General features: G+C 45.3%; 1 protein-coding gene across 3 annotated transcripts in view; it reads right to left on the bottom strand.

Annotated features, from left to right (window-relative positions):
• PRKCE (protein kinase C epsilon) overlaps positions 1–18,738 on the bottom strand; it is a 512,150-nt gene that overhangs the window by 90,843 nt on the left and 402,569 nt on the right. For all 3 annotated transcript variants that reach the window (XM_058278495.2, XM_004447330.4, XM_071208802.1), the window contains one exon: positions 4,566–4,720. In XM_058278495.2, coding sequence (XP_058134478.1) covers positions 4,566–4,720 — 155 coding nt within the window. The remainder of the gene's footprint in view (positions 1–4,565; positions 4,721–18,738) is intronic.

The raw sequence follows: 18,738 nt of genomic DNA, 5'->3' as shown, positions 1-18,738 counted from the left end.
TTTTATGTGGAATTGTCTACCACAGAAAACATGTCATGTAAAAATACAAGGGTGGCAAAGGGAACCTGCTAAATCCATGGTACAGATAAATGTTCTGTCAGTCAAGGGAGGGATGATCACCACCACTGGCTAGATGGTCAGGGAAGGCATCACAGAGGAGCTGCACTTGACCTCGTCAGGAAGGCAGAATAGGATTTCTCTATACCTACAGTTCCCAAATTGCCTGGTCATCTGGAGAACTTTTTTTTTAAGATTGCTGAACCCATATAAAACTTACTGAATCAAAAGCTCTAGGAGTATTGCCCTAGAATCTGTACTCCCTCCTTTTTTGATTATAGCAAATTAAAAACATACACAAAAGTAGACAGAATAGTGAACCCCCATGTATCCCACCCAACTTCAACAATTATCAACTCCTGGTCAATCCTTTTTCATCTGTACCCTTATCTACTTCCCCTCATCCCAGTCTGTAGAATCTGATTTTTCTGTTTAGTTAAATTTAGTTTTGTTTTAAATCAGGGACTCTGAGGCAGTTAGACCAGAGACCTGAACGGGAAACCACTAAAGAGGCAGAGTAGGAGCAAGGGAATTCCTGGGAAAGATGGGGACAATGGCACAGAGAAATTTGGGGAAGAATGGCAAGGAATGTAGGGGCTGCCTGGTAGCAGATACAGTGTCTTCAGCATGTATGGCGTTTTTATGAGAAACACAGAAGGCATCTTACTTTTAAAGAGCACTCCTTTCTTGGGATAAAGTCACCCCACAGGGTCCAAACTTGGCAAGCAGCATGTAGAGTGGGTGCCGTCCTCAGTCACGGCAGCTGCCCTTCACTTTTTTGCCACAGCCAACTGCCCAGCAGCCCTGGGTCAGGGTGTGAGGGAGCCTGAAGGCCAGCACAGGGGCTTGGACTTTCTCTTACAAGGGTTGCAGGGTGCTAAAAAGGGGAAATGGGACAATCAGATTCAGGAAGAATATTGAAGGACGTCTGGTTTGGCCTTCTGAAGATAACTGGAGGCTGGATAGAGGATATGGAAGTCACTGCTATACAGTAGTCCTTCCAAGCCTTGGGAAGGTTGAAATTCCCAGGGAGAGCATTTAGCGTAAAAACAAAGAGGGTGGAAGGCTGGGGGTAGGGACCAGCATTTAGAGAGGGAGGATGGGATGAGAAAAAGGAACCAAGCAAGGAAATAGGGCACAAGGAGACATGCTTAGGAGGTTGGGATGGAGACAGGGAGAGAATCACGGGTCAGGAAGCCAACAGAGTGAAAGTGGTCACGGATGTAACGAGAGGGACACAGCCATTTTGGGAAGTCGAGAGGAGGAGAAAACTAGGAATAAAAGGGAGGGCCAAGTTTTGGAGTACCTGAAAAGCTAAGGAGTTTGGACTTCTGACTTGAAGCAGCAGCATAACAGATGTCATGATTTGCAGCAGGAGTTTCTTGGCCAATGAGACCCAAGCTGGCAACCTACTAAGTTACACTTCATAAGTCCGTCCCTTACAGAGTATTAATATGTTCACAGGCAAATTGTTTCAGGAAGCTCAGAAGCCCCGCTAATAAAACATGGATGATAACAGTCACTTTTAGCAGGGTGGCCATGATGAGATCTCAAAGATGGGCAGTTCTTATCATTGGTACCTAAAGGCACACTGGCTCATACTATGGATAGGATTTTTGCATGTCTCTCTCCTGCCTCTCCTGTAAACTGCTTTAGAAACAAGGATTAAGGCTTTAAACTGATTAAGTCAATGGTCATTTGCTGGGCATTGGCTATGTGCCCGACAAGAGCATGCAGAGTAGGAAGGAATCAAGATTGAGTGCCGAACAGAATGGAAAAAAAACAGTCCTGAAGCGAGTTCACAGTGCAGAGGACCCACGCTGGTGCCTAACTAACACCGGTGAGCAGAGAGGGATGCAGCCTGGCAAGCCTGGAGAAGGGGCTTGGGGCCAGGCTTCGCACTTACAGGGAGGGCTGCCCCGAGGCGCTGGGCTGTTGCGAGGAGGCGTAGAGCAGAGCGTGAGTACAGCATGTGGGGAAATTGAAAGATGTGTCTGAGGAAAGCTAAGAACCTTGGTGAGTTCAAAATAAGTTGTTGTGGGAAGGGAGCAGACAGAGGTGTGCTGGACTGCGGTGGACACAATCCAAGGTGACCTCCAAAGAGCCTCGTAAAATCCCATGACCCCCACTCCCAGTGCAGTGCAACCTGTGATTTGCCTCTGACCAATAGAAAACGGCAAAGGTGAGGTGAGAGCATTCCCTGGCTTGTTACCCTATAAGCCAAAGGTGAAGGAACTGTGTAGTTTCTATCCTGAAGGTCCCAGTCATCCATCTCTGAGATAATCAAAAGGGAGATTATGCTAGGTGGGCCTGAGCCACTCAGGTGAGTCCTCAAGGTAGGTCCTCCCAAAGTTAGAGCCCCAAACCAGAAACAGATTCTCTCCTGCTGATCTTGAAGAGGCCAGCTGCATAAGTTCCACAGCTGCAAGGAAATGAATTGCCAGCCGCCACGTGAGCTTGGAGGAGGAGCCCAAAAGTTAGACGAGAAGGCAGCCAGGCCAACACCTTGACCACTGTCTTCTGAGACCTGTGCCTGGCCTCCTGACCAAAAGAAACCGTGCGCTAATAAATGGATGTTGTTTGTAAGCTGCTAAGTGGGTGGCAAATTGTTAGGCAGCCACAGGAAACTAACACACGAGCTCCCACGGAGGAGGGCCATAAGTCGCAGGCTAAAGAGGACGGGCTTCAGCATGTGGTCCATGTTATTTCTGAGACAAGAGAGGTGATTTAAGAAGGTCAGAGATGGCAAAGGGCAGGCAAGCCTGGGGTGAGGGATGGTCGGGCCCTCCCCGGCAAGAACATTTCATCAGGGCTTGGTTCCCAGGAACCGGTCAGTGAAGCGTTGGTGAATGACTTAAGTCCTGAGTTGAAGCAAAGCAATGGACAGTCTACGCTTCACTCCAATTTAAAACAAAAACAAAGACCAAGTAAAGAAACCAACAGTCACTGTGAAAACCTTAAGGAACTCTAGTGTCCTTGTTGCTAATTATAAATATTTACTCCTCCCAGAATTCCTGACCTCATAGAAGAGCCTGCGTAAATAGTTGTGCTCCCTTACTGGAAAGTGTGTGTGTGTGTGTGTGTGTGTGTGTGTGTGTGTGTGTGAGAGAGAGAGAGAGAGAGAGAAGAGAGAGAGAGAGAGAGAGAGAGAGAGAGAGAGAGAGAGAGAGAGGTATCTATGTTTTCTTGGAAGGGGGACAGACAGGAAAAAGGATGGGATGATCTGCAAAAAGTCACTTCCTGTTGGATACTGGCTAGTTCCCTCCCCACCCCCATCCCCAGGTCATAAACCCCAAGACCCCCCAGCCGCTCCTTCCCTGATTCTATCTGCTGAAGACAACTAAGCCAAACAAACTCAGGAAGTGGCAAGAGGTTGGGAAGGAGAGGAAGTTCATGGTACAGAAGGAAAAAGTAAAGAGAATACCCTGATGCTCAAGGAAGAGGGTGGAGGACGGAGAAAATGAAGGTTGCCCCAAGGTCATGCAGCACCAAACCTTTAAAATGCTGTTCTTGAGCTTTAAATCAAAGCTGGCACAAATAAGGGATCAAGTCTCCTGAGACTATTCAAATGTTAACATTCACAGTGATAAACAGCTCCCCACCCCCCACCAAAAAAAGTTCTCTGTAGGCAAATTGGAACCAACAGCTAATCTAAAGCCAGTTGCTAAGAGACCAGTTGGGCAGAAACCTAAGTGTTCAAATGTCCGGAGAGTTCTTTATTATTTCACTTTAAAAACAGTATAATGAAAACGTTCTAAAATGGACTGAGGTGATGACAGCACAACTCAATGAAATTCAGAGCCACTGAGTGTACACTTTGGGTGGATTATATTAACACAAGGCAGGAGACTGCATAACACAGTGAACCCCGTGGCCGATGCTGGGCTGTGGTTGACACTACAAATACGAGAGTGTTCTCCCAGGAACTATAACAAATGTACAGTACTAATATATGGTGTTAATAATAGAATGGGTTGTGGGAAAAATATACCAAGTATAAGCTATTGACTATAAATAGCAGTGAAATGATGAGGTTCATGATTTGTTACATCATTTGTAACAAACGTGTCACAACAATGTATGGTGCTGGTGGTAGGGCTATGTATGGGAATCCTGTACAGTATGGATGAGTGTTTTGTAAACTCAAAACTTCTCAAAGATAAGAAAAAAAGAAGAGCATCCCTAAATGCCCAGCACTACTCACACCATAATATGGAGTCTCCATCGAGAAACGGAGAAAAACTGCAGTAATGGATCTTGTTTCCATCTCCCATTTTCCTTTCACTTAAGGCTGCTAATCAATTCTTTTTCCTCACCACTTTCCCATCAACCTCAAAGACCCAACCATCCTCTTGTTCCTTGGAGCAGGGTTATGCTGCAAGGCTGGGGGCACCTCTGGTAGGAACCTCTTATTTTGACAGCCAGAAACACATGCTGCAGCCCTGCCTGACTGTTTAGCTTCAGGGCTGGGAAAACAAAACAAAACAGGGGAGCAGGGAAGAGGCTACCTGTAGATGACTCCGTGCTGGTGCAGGAACATGAGGGCCGATGTGACCTCTGCGGCATAGAACCGGGAACGAGGCTCGTCGAATTTTCGGGAGCGCTGAATCTGAAACATCAGGTCTCCACCATTTACATATTCCATGACGAAAAAGAGGCGGTCCTGAAAGGAGAGAAGAAAATGCCATTTGTCTAACTTCATTTCAGCTGCCCAGATGAGCAAGTGGATTGCAAGCCCAACGTAACGCTCAGGGAGGAAAGAGGAGTGCAGGTGGAGTCATCCGGCAGCACCTGCGCCGGAGGAAAGACAACGAACAAGCACACAGATTAGCGCGTGCCGTGCTACTTTACCATCTCTTTCCCTGTGTCACTTTTTGAGGAGAAATATGGACAACTGCTTGGCCTAGAGGAAGAAGCCCCAACCTGACAGGGGACCTGGGTTTCAGTTACTAATTTCAGGTGCCATCTTGGACAAGTCCTTGCCCCTTGGGAGGTTCCAGTCCCCTTCGTATGTGTCATAGGTTTAATAAGCCCCCTCTGGTCCCCAAAAGATATCCATGTCCTCATCCTTGGACTTTGTGAGATGAGAGATCGTTTGTTTTTAAAGATTTATTTTTTATTTATTTCTCTCCGCTCCCTACCTCCCGCCTCCCCACTGTGTCCATTTGCTGTGTGTTCTTCTGTGTCCAGTTGCATTCTTGTCAGCAGCACCGGGAATCTGTGTCTCTTTGTTGTGTCATCTTGCTGCACCACCTCTCCGTGTGTGCGGTGCCACTCCCAGGCAGGCTGCACTTTTTTCACGTGGGGCCGCTCTCCTTGCAGGGTACACTCCTTGCACGTGGGGCTCCCCTACATGGGGGACACTCCTTGTGCACATCAGCACTGAGTGTGGGCCAGCTCACTACACAGATCAGGAGGCCCTGGGTTTGAACCCTGACTGGACCTCCCACATGGTAGGCGGATGATCTATCAGTTGAGCCACATCCGCCTCCCCACATTATATTTGATTATCAGGGTGGGCCCGAAATGCAACCACGGGTGTCCTCCTAAGAGGCAGGCAGGCAGAGGTTTCACAGGCAGGTGAGGAGGAGGCCACAGAGGCAGAGGCTGGAGCGAGGCAGCCGCCAGCTGCTGGGAGGGCCACCTGCACATTCTCCCCCAGAGCCCGCAGGGGAGCACGGCCCTGCCAACACCTTGATTTGGGCCCAGGGGCCTGATTTCAGACTTCCGGCCCACAGAACTGTACAAAAACAAATTGTTATGGTTCTAAGCCAACGGGTTTGTGGTAATTTGTCACAGCAGGCCAGGGACACCAAGACGATCTGTAACACAGAATGAATGAGGCTGTGAGACACCTTCCCTGGGGGTGCGCTTTTCACTTCGGGATGTTCCTCCTGGGATTCCCCCCCCCCCCCCGTTCCCCATGGGTTCCTCCCTCCAGGCAGCCTTCAGAGCAAGCTCAGTGGGCAACACCATCTCGGCCTTGATCTTGTGGGATGAGGATGGGCTGAACTGGCGGATTCCCAACCAGTGTTTTATAAGCTCCTAGATGTGGGGTGCTGTGCTAAGCAGGAGGCAGAGGACTGCAAGCCATCTCTGCCCTCGAGGGCTCACTACCTAGAGCTGGAGTCGAGAAGTGGGCAGGATGAGAAAAAGGAGATAGCTGAAAACATTAAAGAATCTGGGTGCTGAAGGATTTCAGAGAAAGGGGAGTTTCAGAAGACCCCAGACAGAGCTAGGTCCCCAAAAGACAGAGAAGAAAGGAACGATGAACACATGCCAGGACAAGGAAAAGAGCAAGTGTGTTCAGTGACCCATAATCTGACCAGGTCACCTAGGGAGGGGGGTTCACCAAGCAAACGGTGAAGAGTGTGCAGAGAAAGTTCTTAACCTACGGAGACAGCCTAAGTGAAGGTTCTGGGAGTGTGCTATTTATATTGTTTCCAATCAAAATTGACAGAATTATTTCCATGAAGTCTGAGTAAAAATTACTCAGTAAAAATTACCAAAGCACTTTTGATAGCATATCTATTTTATTCTTGACATCTCTTTGAAAATAAGTCTATAAGAATTGTAACTAATTCAGGGTAGCTTCTCCCCCAGAATTACTCACGTTTACTGGAATTCACAAAAGGCCTAAAGTCTAGCATTTTTCATCTTTCATCTGCCTCCTCTCCTCCTTCACGACCTGCCTCTTTATCTCTCGGGGGTATAATTTTGTATTCCAGCCTTTCATTCATCTATTCAATCTTCCATGTTTCATTCCAATCTTTATCTCGCAGATCCAACGCTCAGGCAAACCCCAGCCTAATTAAGTTGGCATCTCTGAGGGTGGAAACCAGGCAGCAGTAGGTTTTGAAGTTCCCCAGGTAATCCCAATGAGCAGCCAGGGTTCAGAGCCTCTAAGTCTTCTCCATCTGATTCCTGACAAGGTGTTTTGCATCTGCAAGATGTATAGATTGTAAATCTTTCCAAGGCAAGGACCCAGATTCTCCTTTCAAGGATCCTTGAGAGCAATGATTCTTGAACATTGCTGTGCATCAGAATCACATGGAGGCTTGTTACACCAACATGAATTCCTGGGCCCCATCTCCCGCATTTCTTATTTGGAGTGGAGCCTGAGAATTTGCATCTCTAACAAGTCCCCAGGTGACGCTGATGCAGCTGGTCTAGGGACCACGCTCTGAGAACCTCTGCCCTACAGCATTTGGGGCAAGCCTTTCCCACCATCCTGTTCTGGCTGAACCTTACCGCCAGAAACAGCTGCCACATGTCCATTCTACAATCATGACCCCAGGCTTGGGCTTAGCAACAAGGCATTATTTCCTTGGCCACGTCTGAAAAGTCCAAATCTCTGGAGAGGAAGACCTCCACCCCTCGCTGGCCTGCACCAAGCCTTGGATGCTTTTTTTTTTTTTTTTCCCCAGGAAGTACCAGAGATTGAACCCGGGACCTTGCACATGGGAAGCAGGTGCTCAAACCACTGAGCTACCCCTCCTCCCTTGGCTCGTTTTATTCTATCAATGTTGACCATACAGCACAACATTTAAGGATGGGGGCTTTGGGGTGAGGAAGAAGAGCTTCCACACCACTCCCACCCCCACCCCACCCCACCTTCACTTTCTTTCTTAAGATTTATTTCTCTCCCTTCCCCCCCCCCCCATTGTCTGCTCTCTGGGTCCATTCACTGTGTGTTCTTCTGTGTCCACTTGCATTCTTGTCAGCGGCACCGGGAATCTGTGTCTCTTTTTGTTGCGTCATCTTGCTGCGTCAGCTCTCCGTGTGCATGGTACCACTCCTGGGCAGGCTGCACTTTTTTCGCGTGGGGTGGCTCTCCTTATGGGATGTACTTCTTGCGCATGGGGCTCCCCGACAAGGGGGACACCTCCGCGTAGCACGGCACTCCTTGCGTGCATCATCGCTGTGGATGGGCCAGCTCACCACATGTGTCAGGAGGCCCTGGGTTTGAACCCTGGACCTCCCATGTGGTAGGCAGACACTCTATCAGTTGAGCCAGATCTGCTTCCCTACCTTCGCTTTCTGGCTGTGTGATTTCAGGCAAACTGCTTCATCTTTCTGTGTTCGGTTTACATCCATAAAAATGAGTCTGATAATAGGACCTGTCTTACAGATTTCTGAGGAGGATTAAATCATACCGTCTAGTGCCTGGCTCAAAAAGGCGATGGCTCACTACCCTTGCTGTGAGAATTGGGGTTATCACTATGATTTCTCTCCACCTCTCAGCAACGTTCCTCCCTGACCACCCCCTCCTTCTCTAAACACTGGTTTCCCTGCTTTTCAGACTGCTTTACTCTCCTGGCTGCTCCCTAGGCTTCTGGCAGGTTTTCTGCCTCCTTGTAGATGTCTCCTCTCCTGGGCCATTATGCACTGGGCTCTGGCCAGGCTGGGCCCTGGGCCCTCCACTTCCCTCACTCTGTCCTCGCTTAGTGATCTCATCTGCACCCACTGCATCTAATACACCTCTACACCCATGACTCAGACACTTTCACCTCCGTCCTCTCCTTCCAGCTCTAGTCCCATTTATTCAATACATTTCTGACATCTCCCCCTAGATGCCTCAAAGACACCCAACCCCAACATGTCCAGACCTGAACTCACAGTCATCCCCCAGCAAACTGGTCCTCGGGCAGAGTAGCCTATCCAGCAAAGGGCTTTATGGTTCAGCCAGTTTTACGAGTCAGAAACCTGGAAGTCATTCTCAGCACCTCCCTTGCCCTCATCCCTTACCTCCATCACTCTCGCACCTTTGCACTTATCTACTTGTACCTGTTACATTTGTCTACTTCTCTCCACCGTCACCACCATCAGGACCACCATTCTGGCCCAAGCAGTTCTTACCTTTTGTCTAGATTCTTACAAGGGCCTTCTTGCCAAGTTTCCCCACCTTTACTCCAGCCCCCTCTAAGTGCTCTCACAATGTAGGTAGAGTCAGCTTGCTGAAATAAAAATCTCACTGTAACCCACCGCCCTTCCAACTCTCATTCTACCACTTGATTCTGCTTCAGGCTTCTTGTTACTCTTATACTAAACTATGAGTATACGTGACCTGTGTGATCTGGCCCTGCTCACCTCTCCTCTGTCAATCTCCCTCCAAGCTGTCCCTTGCTTTATCTGCCCCAACAGCAAACTCCCTCCTGCTGCAGGGCCTTTGCATGTGTCGCTCCCTCTACATGGAATGGTTTTCCCTTCTGCTTCACTGGTTTATCTGTCTTCACTCTTCAGATTGCAGTACAGCCATCTTTTCTCCTTGGAAGCCAACCCTGACCTCTGAGACAAAGTCAAATGCCCCTCTTGTGTGCTATACTCTCGGGTGTAGCCTTCAGCATGGGGAGGATTTTATAACTTCATTTGCATAACTAACTTATGTCTTTCTCTCCTAGTACTCTGTATTCTTCATGAGGGCAGGAACTGTTGGTAATTCTGGCCTGTTGGTTTTTAAGAGACTTAGCCTAACCTGAAATAGAAGCTGCTGTAATTCCCTTTAAAAGCTAGCATTATGTAGACAGATGAAATAAAAAAAGGTCAAGGGGCTATTAAGAGAAAACCAGAACCAAAGGGTGCTCTCACCTTTGTATCTGCAAATTCATACTGCTTAGTGAGTTAAAAACATGAGTTAGCCTGCTGTAGTGGGTCTCCCACCTGGGGAAGGGGGAAATGGACCTTCTTAAATGTACTTGAATACAGTTTTGAATAGTTCTCTCACTCTGTGGTCTTTTCTTCCCAGTGAGATGGTCAGCTCTTGAGGAACACACCATGTCTTACTAGAAACCCCCATCAACACTAGCTTAGAACACCATGTCCAAAGTGGCACATAATGAAAATCCACTCATTCAACATTCACTCCATGTGTGCATCAAGAAGGAAAGGATTTTTATCAGTTGAGTTTCCCTGCTGAGCCTGGCACATAGTGGGTTCCTAACACATTTTTGTTCATTACATGGATTCTTGAACACCCACAATGTGCAAGGGTCTAGTTGTGGGAAATTCAATAATAAACCAAAGTTGCTTTCACCATGTTATTTCTGTTGTTAGACTCGTTTTGTGTGATTATAATTTTACTCTATTTTGAACTTCAGTTTTAATCTGATTTCTACTCAGTACAGTTCAATGTGCATGCTCTGAAGCATAAACAACCCTGTTTTACATAGTTAGGGATATGTTAAAGCAAGATGTTTTTATTACCCTTCCTTCTAGTCAGTGAGCTTGGATTGTTTCTGACCTCCAAATCTAACACATTTGAGAAGCCTGTTTTGATGCAGAGCAAAAACCTCAAGTCATTCTGGGAACTGCTTAATTACATAAACTGAAATCAAAAGAAAGCTGGCAAACCCAGCGGCTACTCACTAATCCCCTTTGGCATTGCGTAGGAAACAAAACAAGGCAGAAACTCAACTTCCTGGTAAAGAAAACAAATATGTTTTCTGAGGTAATCAAAGATGTTAAAAGCCTTATTCCATCTCCTCCTCCCTTAATCTTACCTGAATGTCTAAAAAGTTACGGTCTTGTGATAGCAAGTAAAATAATAAAATTAGGAAAGAGAGATTATGTGTCATGGCCATTTAGGGTAAGAATAGTTAATAATGACCTTCAAGCCGGAAGGGCCACACCGTGTGTTTGAAATTCCCATTGGGCTCCATTTTCCCAGAGCACTAAACTTTCCTGCCTTTGAAGGGAAAGCTAGGCCCGCCCTGTTCATCTTTCAAGGTGTGATGGATAGCCAGGGGCTTCCGACCAGCAGCACTGCATGTCCTGCCAATTGGGTTTGTTTGGACACACATTCTACATCATTTGTTAGCTGTTTATATGTGGAAAGATTCTATCGCTTTTGAATCAAACTCACATGAGAGCCCAATAAAAGATTGGATTTGGAATAGTTGTTGAGGTACCAGTGACAGCATGAGCAATTTCTCCAACATACCATCAAAGGGAATCGTGGGTCCTCACTTCATGCTCTTTAACATCACCTTTCCCCCTCCCTGTCCTCGCTATTTGACCGATCAGTTCGACAGGACTTTCCTGGGTGCCCAGCCCCAATTTGGATGCTTGGAGGATATAGCAGATGACATAGCCATGGCTTTGGTTCCCAAGACCTTAGAATAAAAAACACAGGAAACCATATAGGGCAACACAAAATGTTGTATCATTATGTGCTCAACTCTTGTGTATCAAGTCAGATTGTGACACCTACGTATCTGGGCCACATCTTCTTAGTCCCCCTGGAGAACAATTATCTATGATTCAGGCCTTAGCACTTTTAGAAGACCATTATAAGAAATAGCCATATGGAAGCCCAGCATAGTTTCCATAATACTACTGTTGTTGATGGACTGGCCATTACTGTAGGAATTTGGCTGAGATAAATCTGAATTTGAGGAAAGACCACATGAGGCCATTGCACTTGAGTAAGTCCTTGAACAATGGGAAGGGGGAGGAGGAGAAGTCCTGGCAAGTTAGAAAAGAGCCCTGAAGGAAAGAGGTGAGCAGGACAGAACACTGCATGTGGTAATGAGGTGGATGAGAGTGAACCTAGTGAAAAAACTTGCTATCTAGGAAACAATGAAAGTACTGGGTATAGATAGGAAGGAAGGAGACAGATTGCAAGATTTCTGGGCAGTGGGGTTAGGGGAGGTTCTGAAAATAAAGAACTCTAGAAATCTGAGTTGTAAACTGGCATAATTAAAGCCGATTTTAAGGCAAAAATTCTTAAAACAGAGTTGAGAATTCATGATGCACTAGAAGAAGCTGGCTTGAAGTTATTCCATCTCTTCCCCATTTCCATTGTCTTAAATGCTCTATTTTCTTTGAAAAAAAAAAACAAGCAACACACTCTTCTCTCTTTTATACTTCTTGCTAGAACCAAAGGAAAGATCCAACCACTTTAGGGAACTTAACCAAGTCAATCTTATTTCCCTATTTCTGAATGTTAAGCCACAAAGAAAGTACAGCTATCATTACAATAAGCTAGACACAGTAAATAAGGATTGGTACTTTCCAGTTCTTACTCAGACACGCCATATGAGGACTCTCAGTAGAGCCACATTTAGCTAGCCTTATTGGCCTGCATAGCCTTTGAAAAAAATCTCAGGCACAGAGCTAGCAGTCTAGTTCTTGGGTAGGCTTGTTCAGAGTCCTTTTTTATCTTTATTTTTCACCTCTTGGCTTACAAACTGATTTTAGAGCTCTTTCCACTGCAAATAAACTCTTCATTAGACTGGAAGAATCTTGAGGGCAGAGAGCAAGCATGAACCACCTCGTAACGCTACAGAGCGTGCGGGCCCCTGACACATGCCTGTTAAATCCCATTTACTGGAATGATTAGGATGTTTTCTCAACCTTACTAAGTTCCTTCTACTAACTTCTTGAAGGTCAGGCTCTCAGAAGCCTGCAAGAAATGAGTACAGATCTTATAATGTTTGGAATAAATGCTAAAGACATATCATTCAGCAAAGCATCAGGGCTGAAGCTGTGAGAGTGTCATGGGTAGTTTCTAATAACTGGGTTAGGAGAAACTTCAAAGGTGCCCTCAAACATGCCCTCCCAACTGGCACCCACTTAGGTTAAATCATCTAAAAGGGTGACACCCATCTGCGATGACTGGACTCAACCTGCAAGCACTCATGCCCTGTGGGACCCAAGCACACATGATAGTGAAAGTTCAGTCAGGGTCTGAGGGCTTCAGCTCATCACAATCCTTCTTTATTTTCTTTAAAATGTAATTATTACTAGGGAGTGGGTGTAGCTCAGTGGTTGAGCACCTGCTTCCCATGTATGAGGTCCCAGGTTCAAGTCCTGGTACTGCTAGAAAAATAAACTATAAAAGTAACTATTACCCAAGCTGACCTTGTGTTGTTGGAAGGGAAGAATGGATAGTAGAAAGGAATTGTTTTCTTCCTAGAGACTTATCTGTCAATTAACAGAGAATAAAAGAGTCCCATCGTTGTCAGTGATGCAATAACAATGGCTATTAGTATCACTTTAGTAATGTTGTTTTAAAAAAACCAGTCATTCGCCATGTTGGGAATCACAAATAGGCTCCAAGTGACAAAACCATAGAGAGTAGAGTCCACCCTGCTTTGGGTAAAAGGGAGATAGTTTTCTAGTGAAAAAACCTTAGCCTAAGCATAACTGGCCAAATAATGACGATTCCCACACTATGGTCTGCTGGTTGAGAAGGTATGAATGTCACCCATGTATAGCCCATGTTTGTTTCCAACTGCCTAAAACGATGATTATTTAATTTGACTTAAACAGGATGCCTTAAGTTTAAAGTGACCTAAAAGCTGCACCAAACTGACTCACCCATTAAAGCTCAAATAAACATTTCCTGTCTCTGATTAGAGCTGTACTTAGAGGCCAGGGAACAACTTCAAATGACTGCCAACCCGCCCCACACACTTTAATCCATATGCAAAAGTCAAGGGAAAGGGGAAGAGTTACTGTCCAATCAACCCGAAGAACACTTTCCTTTTGTAGCCAGCAGTCATCAACATCTTCTGAAAAAGCAGTTTATACCACATGATATGACAGTACAAATGGAATAGCCCCCAATAAGTACTGACCATAAGAGCCACCCAGAATCTGTTCTGCCCCTTTTAGGCAGGATGATGACATGGGCCAAATCTGTCTTTGGTGCCATCTAACAGATAATTTAAACAGAAAGAAAAAAATTGGTTGCTCATTGGGACCCACTGGTACCAGCAGTCAGACTTACGGAATGTTCTTGTAAGCATTTTTAAGCATAGGACAAAGAGTATTCTTTTCTAATCCAATTTCCCCAACCATGCCAAAGTTGATCTGATGGTTTTGTCCTTCACCAAGCTCTTTGCATGTAGCTCTGACTGTTCCTCACAATCTAGCATGTGGACAGCAACAGGCTCTCATTGTTTCCCATGTGTATCCCTTCCTGGGTCCCCAGCAGGACATAAATGCCTGGTAGTCCAGGATGCCCTTTTCTTGTGCATCCCAATCTTGTCTAGACTCTGCATGAGCAGCTCAGTAAAGGAGAGCTGAATGAGTCCTCCTGGTTTCCAGCTCACCAATGTTGGAATGGACCCCACATTGAATTAAAGCAACACACATGGCTGTACCTCTGATTCCCAGAAACCCAGATGTCACCTTATCATATCCTGGGTCCAGCAACAAAAAAGAAGCACCTAGAGAGGTCACAGTTGAGTTCTGATTTCCAGGTGCATGTGCACCTAAAATGGTTGTAAACAAAGCCAACAGCCCTGGGGTAGGGCAAATCTTGATCCATTTTATTGCTGCTATTGCTGCAGATGTTGTTTTGTTTTGTTTCTCCACCTGTGTGTGTTTGTTTTTTGTTTTGTTTTACTTGTTTGCTTAATTCTATTTATAAAGAGATCCTGCTAACCAACCAGGGGATTAGAATGTTCCTACACTGATGTTAAAAGACTAGTCAAGACATTGAAAAACAATCAAGGAAACTTTTTCAAAGCTTGTGTATATGAAACAACCTACTAGTCTACTGAATCCTGCCATTTACAAACCAATGTCAACATCACAATAATTCCTCTTTTCTCATCCTTTCTTTTCCTTTCATGACATATGCGTAGTTCTTTTGGCAGCTATAAAGATAAGCATATACCAGGAAAGTTGACCCTAAATCAAGAAGGTACATCAATATTTCCCTTCAGTTGTGAGAAGGAAACATAATCGGCTTAGACAGAACTATTTAGGTGGATCACACTGTACCAAGAGGAAAAATAAGCTGCCCCTCATTGTGCCAGCATCAGTGTGGCAGCCAGAGCTGATTCCACACAGAGCAAGGTCAAAGTGAGTGTCTGTTTGACCTCGAGACCAGATAACACGTGCACATTGTGGTCTGTGTAGCCATTATCTGGCTATCGAATGAAACTTCATTTCCCCGCCTGGAGTATGAGAAGGAAGGTGCCCCTCTTCCTCTCCAGAGTTTACCCATTCACCAGGACCTAGTTCATGCCTGAGCAGTTCAGCCAACATGCTCTTTTCCCCTCCTGATCTGCCCCAGAGCTTTCTATCTTCACCAGCCCTTGATTACTCTCAGAAAAGCCTTTCGTAAAAGCAGGACAGAGTCTATACCTCAGGAAGTAATGGCTCCACTGGATTCTCACTGGTCAGGTCACAGGGTTAATGGGGTGTATGATTCTGGGTGCCACATATAACAATGACAAACTAGAGTTCACCCAGGGGAAGGCAAAGAGGATGGTGAGGAGATGCTATCCAACCTATGAGGAGTGGCTGAAGGAAGTGGCATGGTCACCCTCAACAAATCCCATCTTGGAGAAGATGTACAGACCAAAATGAATGAATAAATGAGCCAATAAACTGTCAATCAAAGGAACAAACTGAAGAGCAGTTGTCTTAAAACATCTGAAGGATGGCCGTGTTGGAAGGAGATTTTATCTGCGTTACTGCAGAAGGTCAAACTGAGACCAGTGGGTAGAAAATATAGTGAGGCCCCATTTATTACAGTCTAGGAAAGACTTCCAACAACTCTAACTCTTTTCAACATTGGGTCCTACTGCCTTGGCCTATAGTAAGTTCTCATTAACCTGAGTGATGCCAGGATCAGCTAGATGACGACTGCAGCGTTAACAGAAACACTCTCTGTTCACTGACAGGCTGGGCCAGATGACTGATCCCCAAAGCTGGCTGAGCACCAGAATCCCTTGGGAGCATTTTAGAGTATATGGATTTCCAGGCTCCTTTCTCAGCACTTCATTTTCAGGGTGGGCCCTGGGAATGTGTGTTTATTTTTAAATCCTCCAAGTCACTCCTGATGATCAGAGAGGTCTGGGAACCACTGGACTAGGCAACTGCTGAGGTACCTTCTAACATCAAGATTTCGTGATTCTATTGCATTTTGTTCTGCACCTTCCTTGATGATTTCCTGTGTTTGTAAATCCAATCAGAATGTAATTTCTTGGACAATGTTTTCCTGCCTTTTTCCACCGCAGCACACTGACGGACAAAGATACAACCCCTTGAAAACCATGGCCCTCCACAACGAGGAGTTAACAGGGCCATGCCTCCTGCCTCTGGCTGTGTTCCTTACAGTGATCAGCACCATGTGGGGCTCATCCAAGCCATTCCAATAATGGCAGTCAGCAAATCCTGCCTGGGTAGCTGGTGCTAGACTATAGTGTGTTCTGGCAACCATGGGGCCAGATGAAATCAAGTCAAGGGCCTGAAGTTCCTACCCTTGGCTCGATAACTATGGTTTCACTACATAACTTTATTTCTTGTCTTTTCCTTTCTGCCCATCCCATTCAGTTGGCTTTTAGTCCAATGGACCTGTTTTTGGATTCATATGGATGGCTGCCCCAAACCAAATAAGCACCTTCATGATGGCAAGAAAGCATGATTGGCATCTCCACTGTTCTAAATCCCCTTTCATGTTCTCACTTCTTTAATAAAGTCAAAATTAGGACATGCTCTTCTGGGGGAAACTGGCAACTTTGAAATAATACACGAACATATACACACTACTCAATCCTGTGGATCCTGAACACTTGATCACATTGTTTTAAGTCTTAAGTGGCATGACAGGTGGCTGCAGGCAGGCTGAAGAGGATTCCATACTGCTTCACTGATCCTTTCATTTGATGACAGTTAGAGCATGAAGAGGGTTTTTTGATTACTGAATTCTTTGATCTCTCTATTTCCACTCACTGTTACTATGAGATAAACTTATAAATACTTGGTATAAGAGCAAAGGATTCTCTGCACTCTGCAAGGAACTGTTTAACTACTGATGTGCAATTGCTAGAGGTTATAAGTTCTAGCATGTATTGTTTTTTAAAAATATATAAGCACAGACTCCAATCAACACCAGGCAGTCCACGTTAACCAGGCGCAGGAGCATGCAGAAGCGGAACATAAACAGCTTGTGTTTAATCAGTTCGCAAACATTTTGTTTGTAACTACCAGCAGAGCTGGTTATGTGGACATGTCAGGGTCACAGGACAGGCTCAGAGCTCAGGTATGGACTTAGGGCTGATAATTTGGATAGGTAGCTGGTCTCTCTAAATGCAGAAATCTATGATATAAACAGATTTATTCATGCCATGAATGAAAAAAGAAACTTGGGAGCTTAGGAACCTAAACTAACACTTTGTGACTTGATTGCAGGTAGTTAATCCTTGATTGTGGCACTTTTTCAGTGGAGTGTTTTAAATTTTCCTGATAGCGTTTCCCAACTCCAGTCTCACCAGCATGGTGCAGCCCCTGGAGCCAGGCTGCCTGGGCTCAAATTCTAGCTACTTAAAGACTCTAACCTTGGGAAAACTGAGGTATTGGCTGCCCCATCCATAAAAATGAGATACTGTTGTAGCTACTACATGGGAATCTGTGAAATTTATATAGATTATGATTTTTTTTTTTTTAATGTGCCTGGCCCATAATAGCTGCCAGGAAAACATCAGCTCCAGTCTTATATTCACAAGCCTCCATCTGGTAGCTGCATATGGCTCCATACTGAGTCAACTTTAGATCACTTAGTTTGTATTCACAGAGGGCTTTCAAGTGGGTACATTCTAGTCAGAAGAGTAAGAAATGCCAACGAAATAAGAGTTAACACCAGAGGATGGCATTTCATTATGCTTGGATTTGTGATGAAGAAATAATGAAGGAAGGCTCCATGGAAAAGCTGGGCCCTAATGAGGGGATGACATCAAAATGAGTAAGGTTTGGGCATTCCATGAGGAATAGAGACAGACATTTGGTAGACTTAGGGTACTGGGAGGAGACCGAGCTGTTTGAAGTAAACTATCTCCACCTTGGCCTCTTTTTTTCCACTAGAAAATTATAATTTAAGGCAAATGTAAGGACACCATTACCAAGTAAAGACTAATAATGGCTAGCATTTACTGAGCACATACATCTATTAAGCATTAGCTATTTTTACACTGATGCAAGAATCTTGAAAGCAGGTGTTAAATCTTGCTTTTTACTCGAAGGTACTGAAGGCCAGAGAGATTAGTTGACTTGCCTAAAGCCACATAGCTAGTAAGTAGTTCAGCCTGAATTTGGACCTGGTCCATTTGTCCCAAAGCCAGTACTCTTTCCATTACACCAGGAGTCATCCTCAGCATCATTCAATAAAGCTGATGCTAAGGCTCACTTTTTATACATCAAAAGTAAGGATGATTGGGTTAGGGTTCAAGAACCTATGTTCAGGTCTGCACAGTTAGTCTCCACTCAAGATGTGTTCATAGGGGCAGTCTTGAATCTCTAGGAGACAAACTCTGGTGCTTTTTGAGGGTCAGGACAGGGGTTTATTCTTCTTCCTGTGACTATAGGACCCTTGGCCTTCTCTAGAGTCAACCTAGAGTGTAGGTGAATACAGTGTCATGCCTTTTACACTGAGGTCTGCTTTCTAGCAAACTCCACCAGTCTGGACCATACTGTGAATCTGTAAGAGAGAAAAAGACCTCTGAGTGGGGAGGGAAGCAGAGGAGCCAAGACCCAGGTGCTATGTTCCAACGTAAGCAAACGCCACTCTGGAGTCCATCAACTAAGCACCTTGCACCATTTTGTGAACATAGGCAAAATTAAGGTTCGGATCTTCACCTTAAGGGAACTCCATTCTTTCTAGCTTATTGGAGCAGCAAGTTGCAAAATAAGGCTAGATAGAGGTGACCACTAGAAATTGACCAAAAA

Source organism: Dasypus novemcinctus, chromosome 17, assembly GCF_030445035.2.
Source record: "Dasypus novemcinctus isolate mDasNov1 chromosome 17, mDasNov1.1.hap2, whole genome shotgun sequence".
Lineage (NCBI taxonomy): Eukaryota > Metazoa > Chordata > Mammalia > Cingulata > Dasypodidae > Dasypus > Dasypus novemcinctus.
This window is presented reverse-complemented; position numbering and strand designations above follow the sequence as displayed.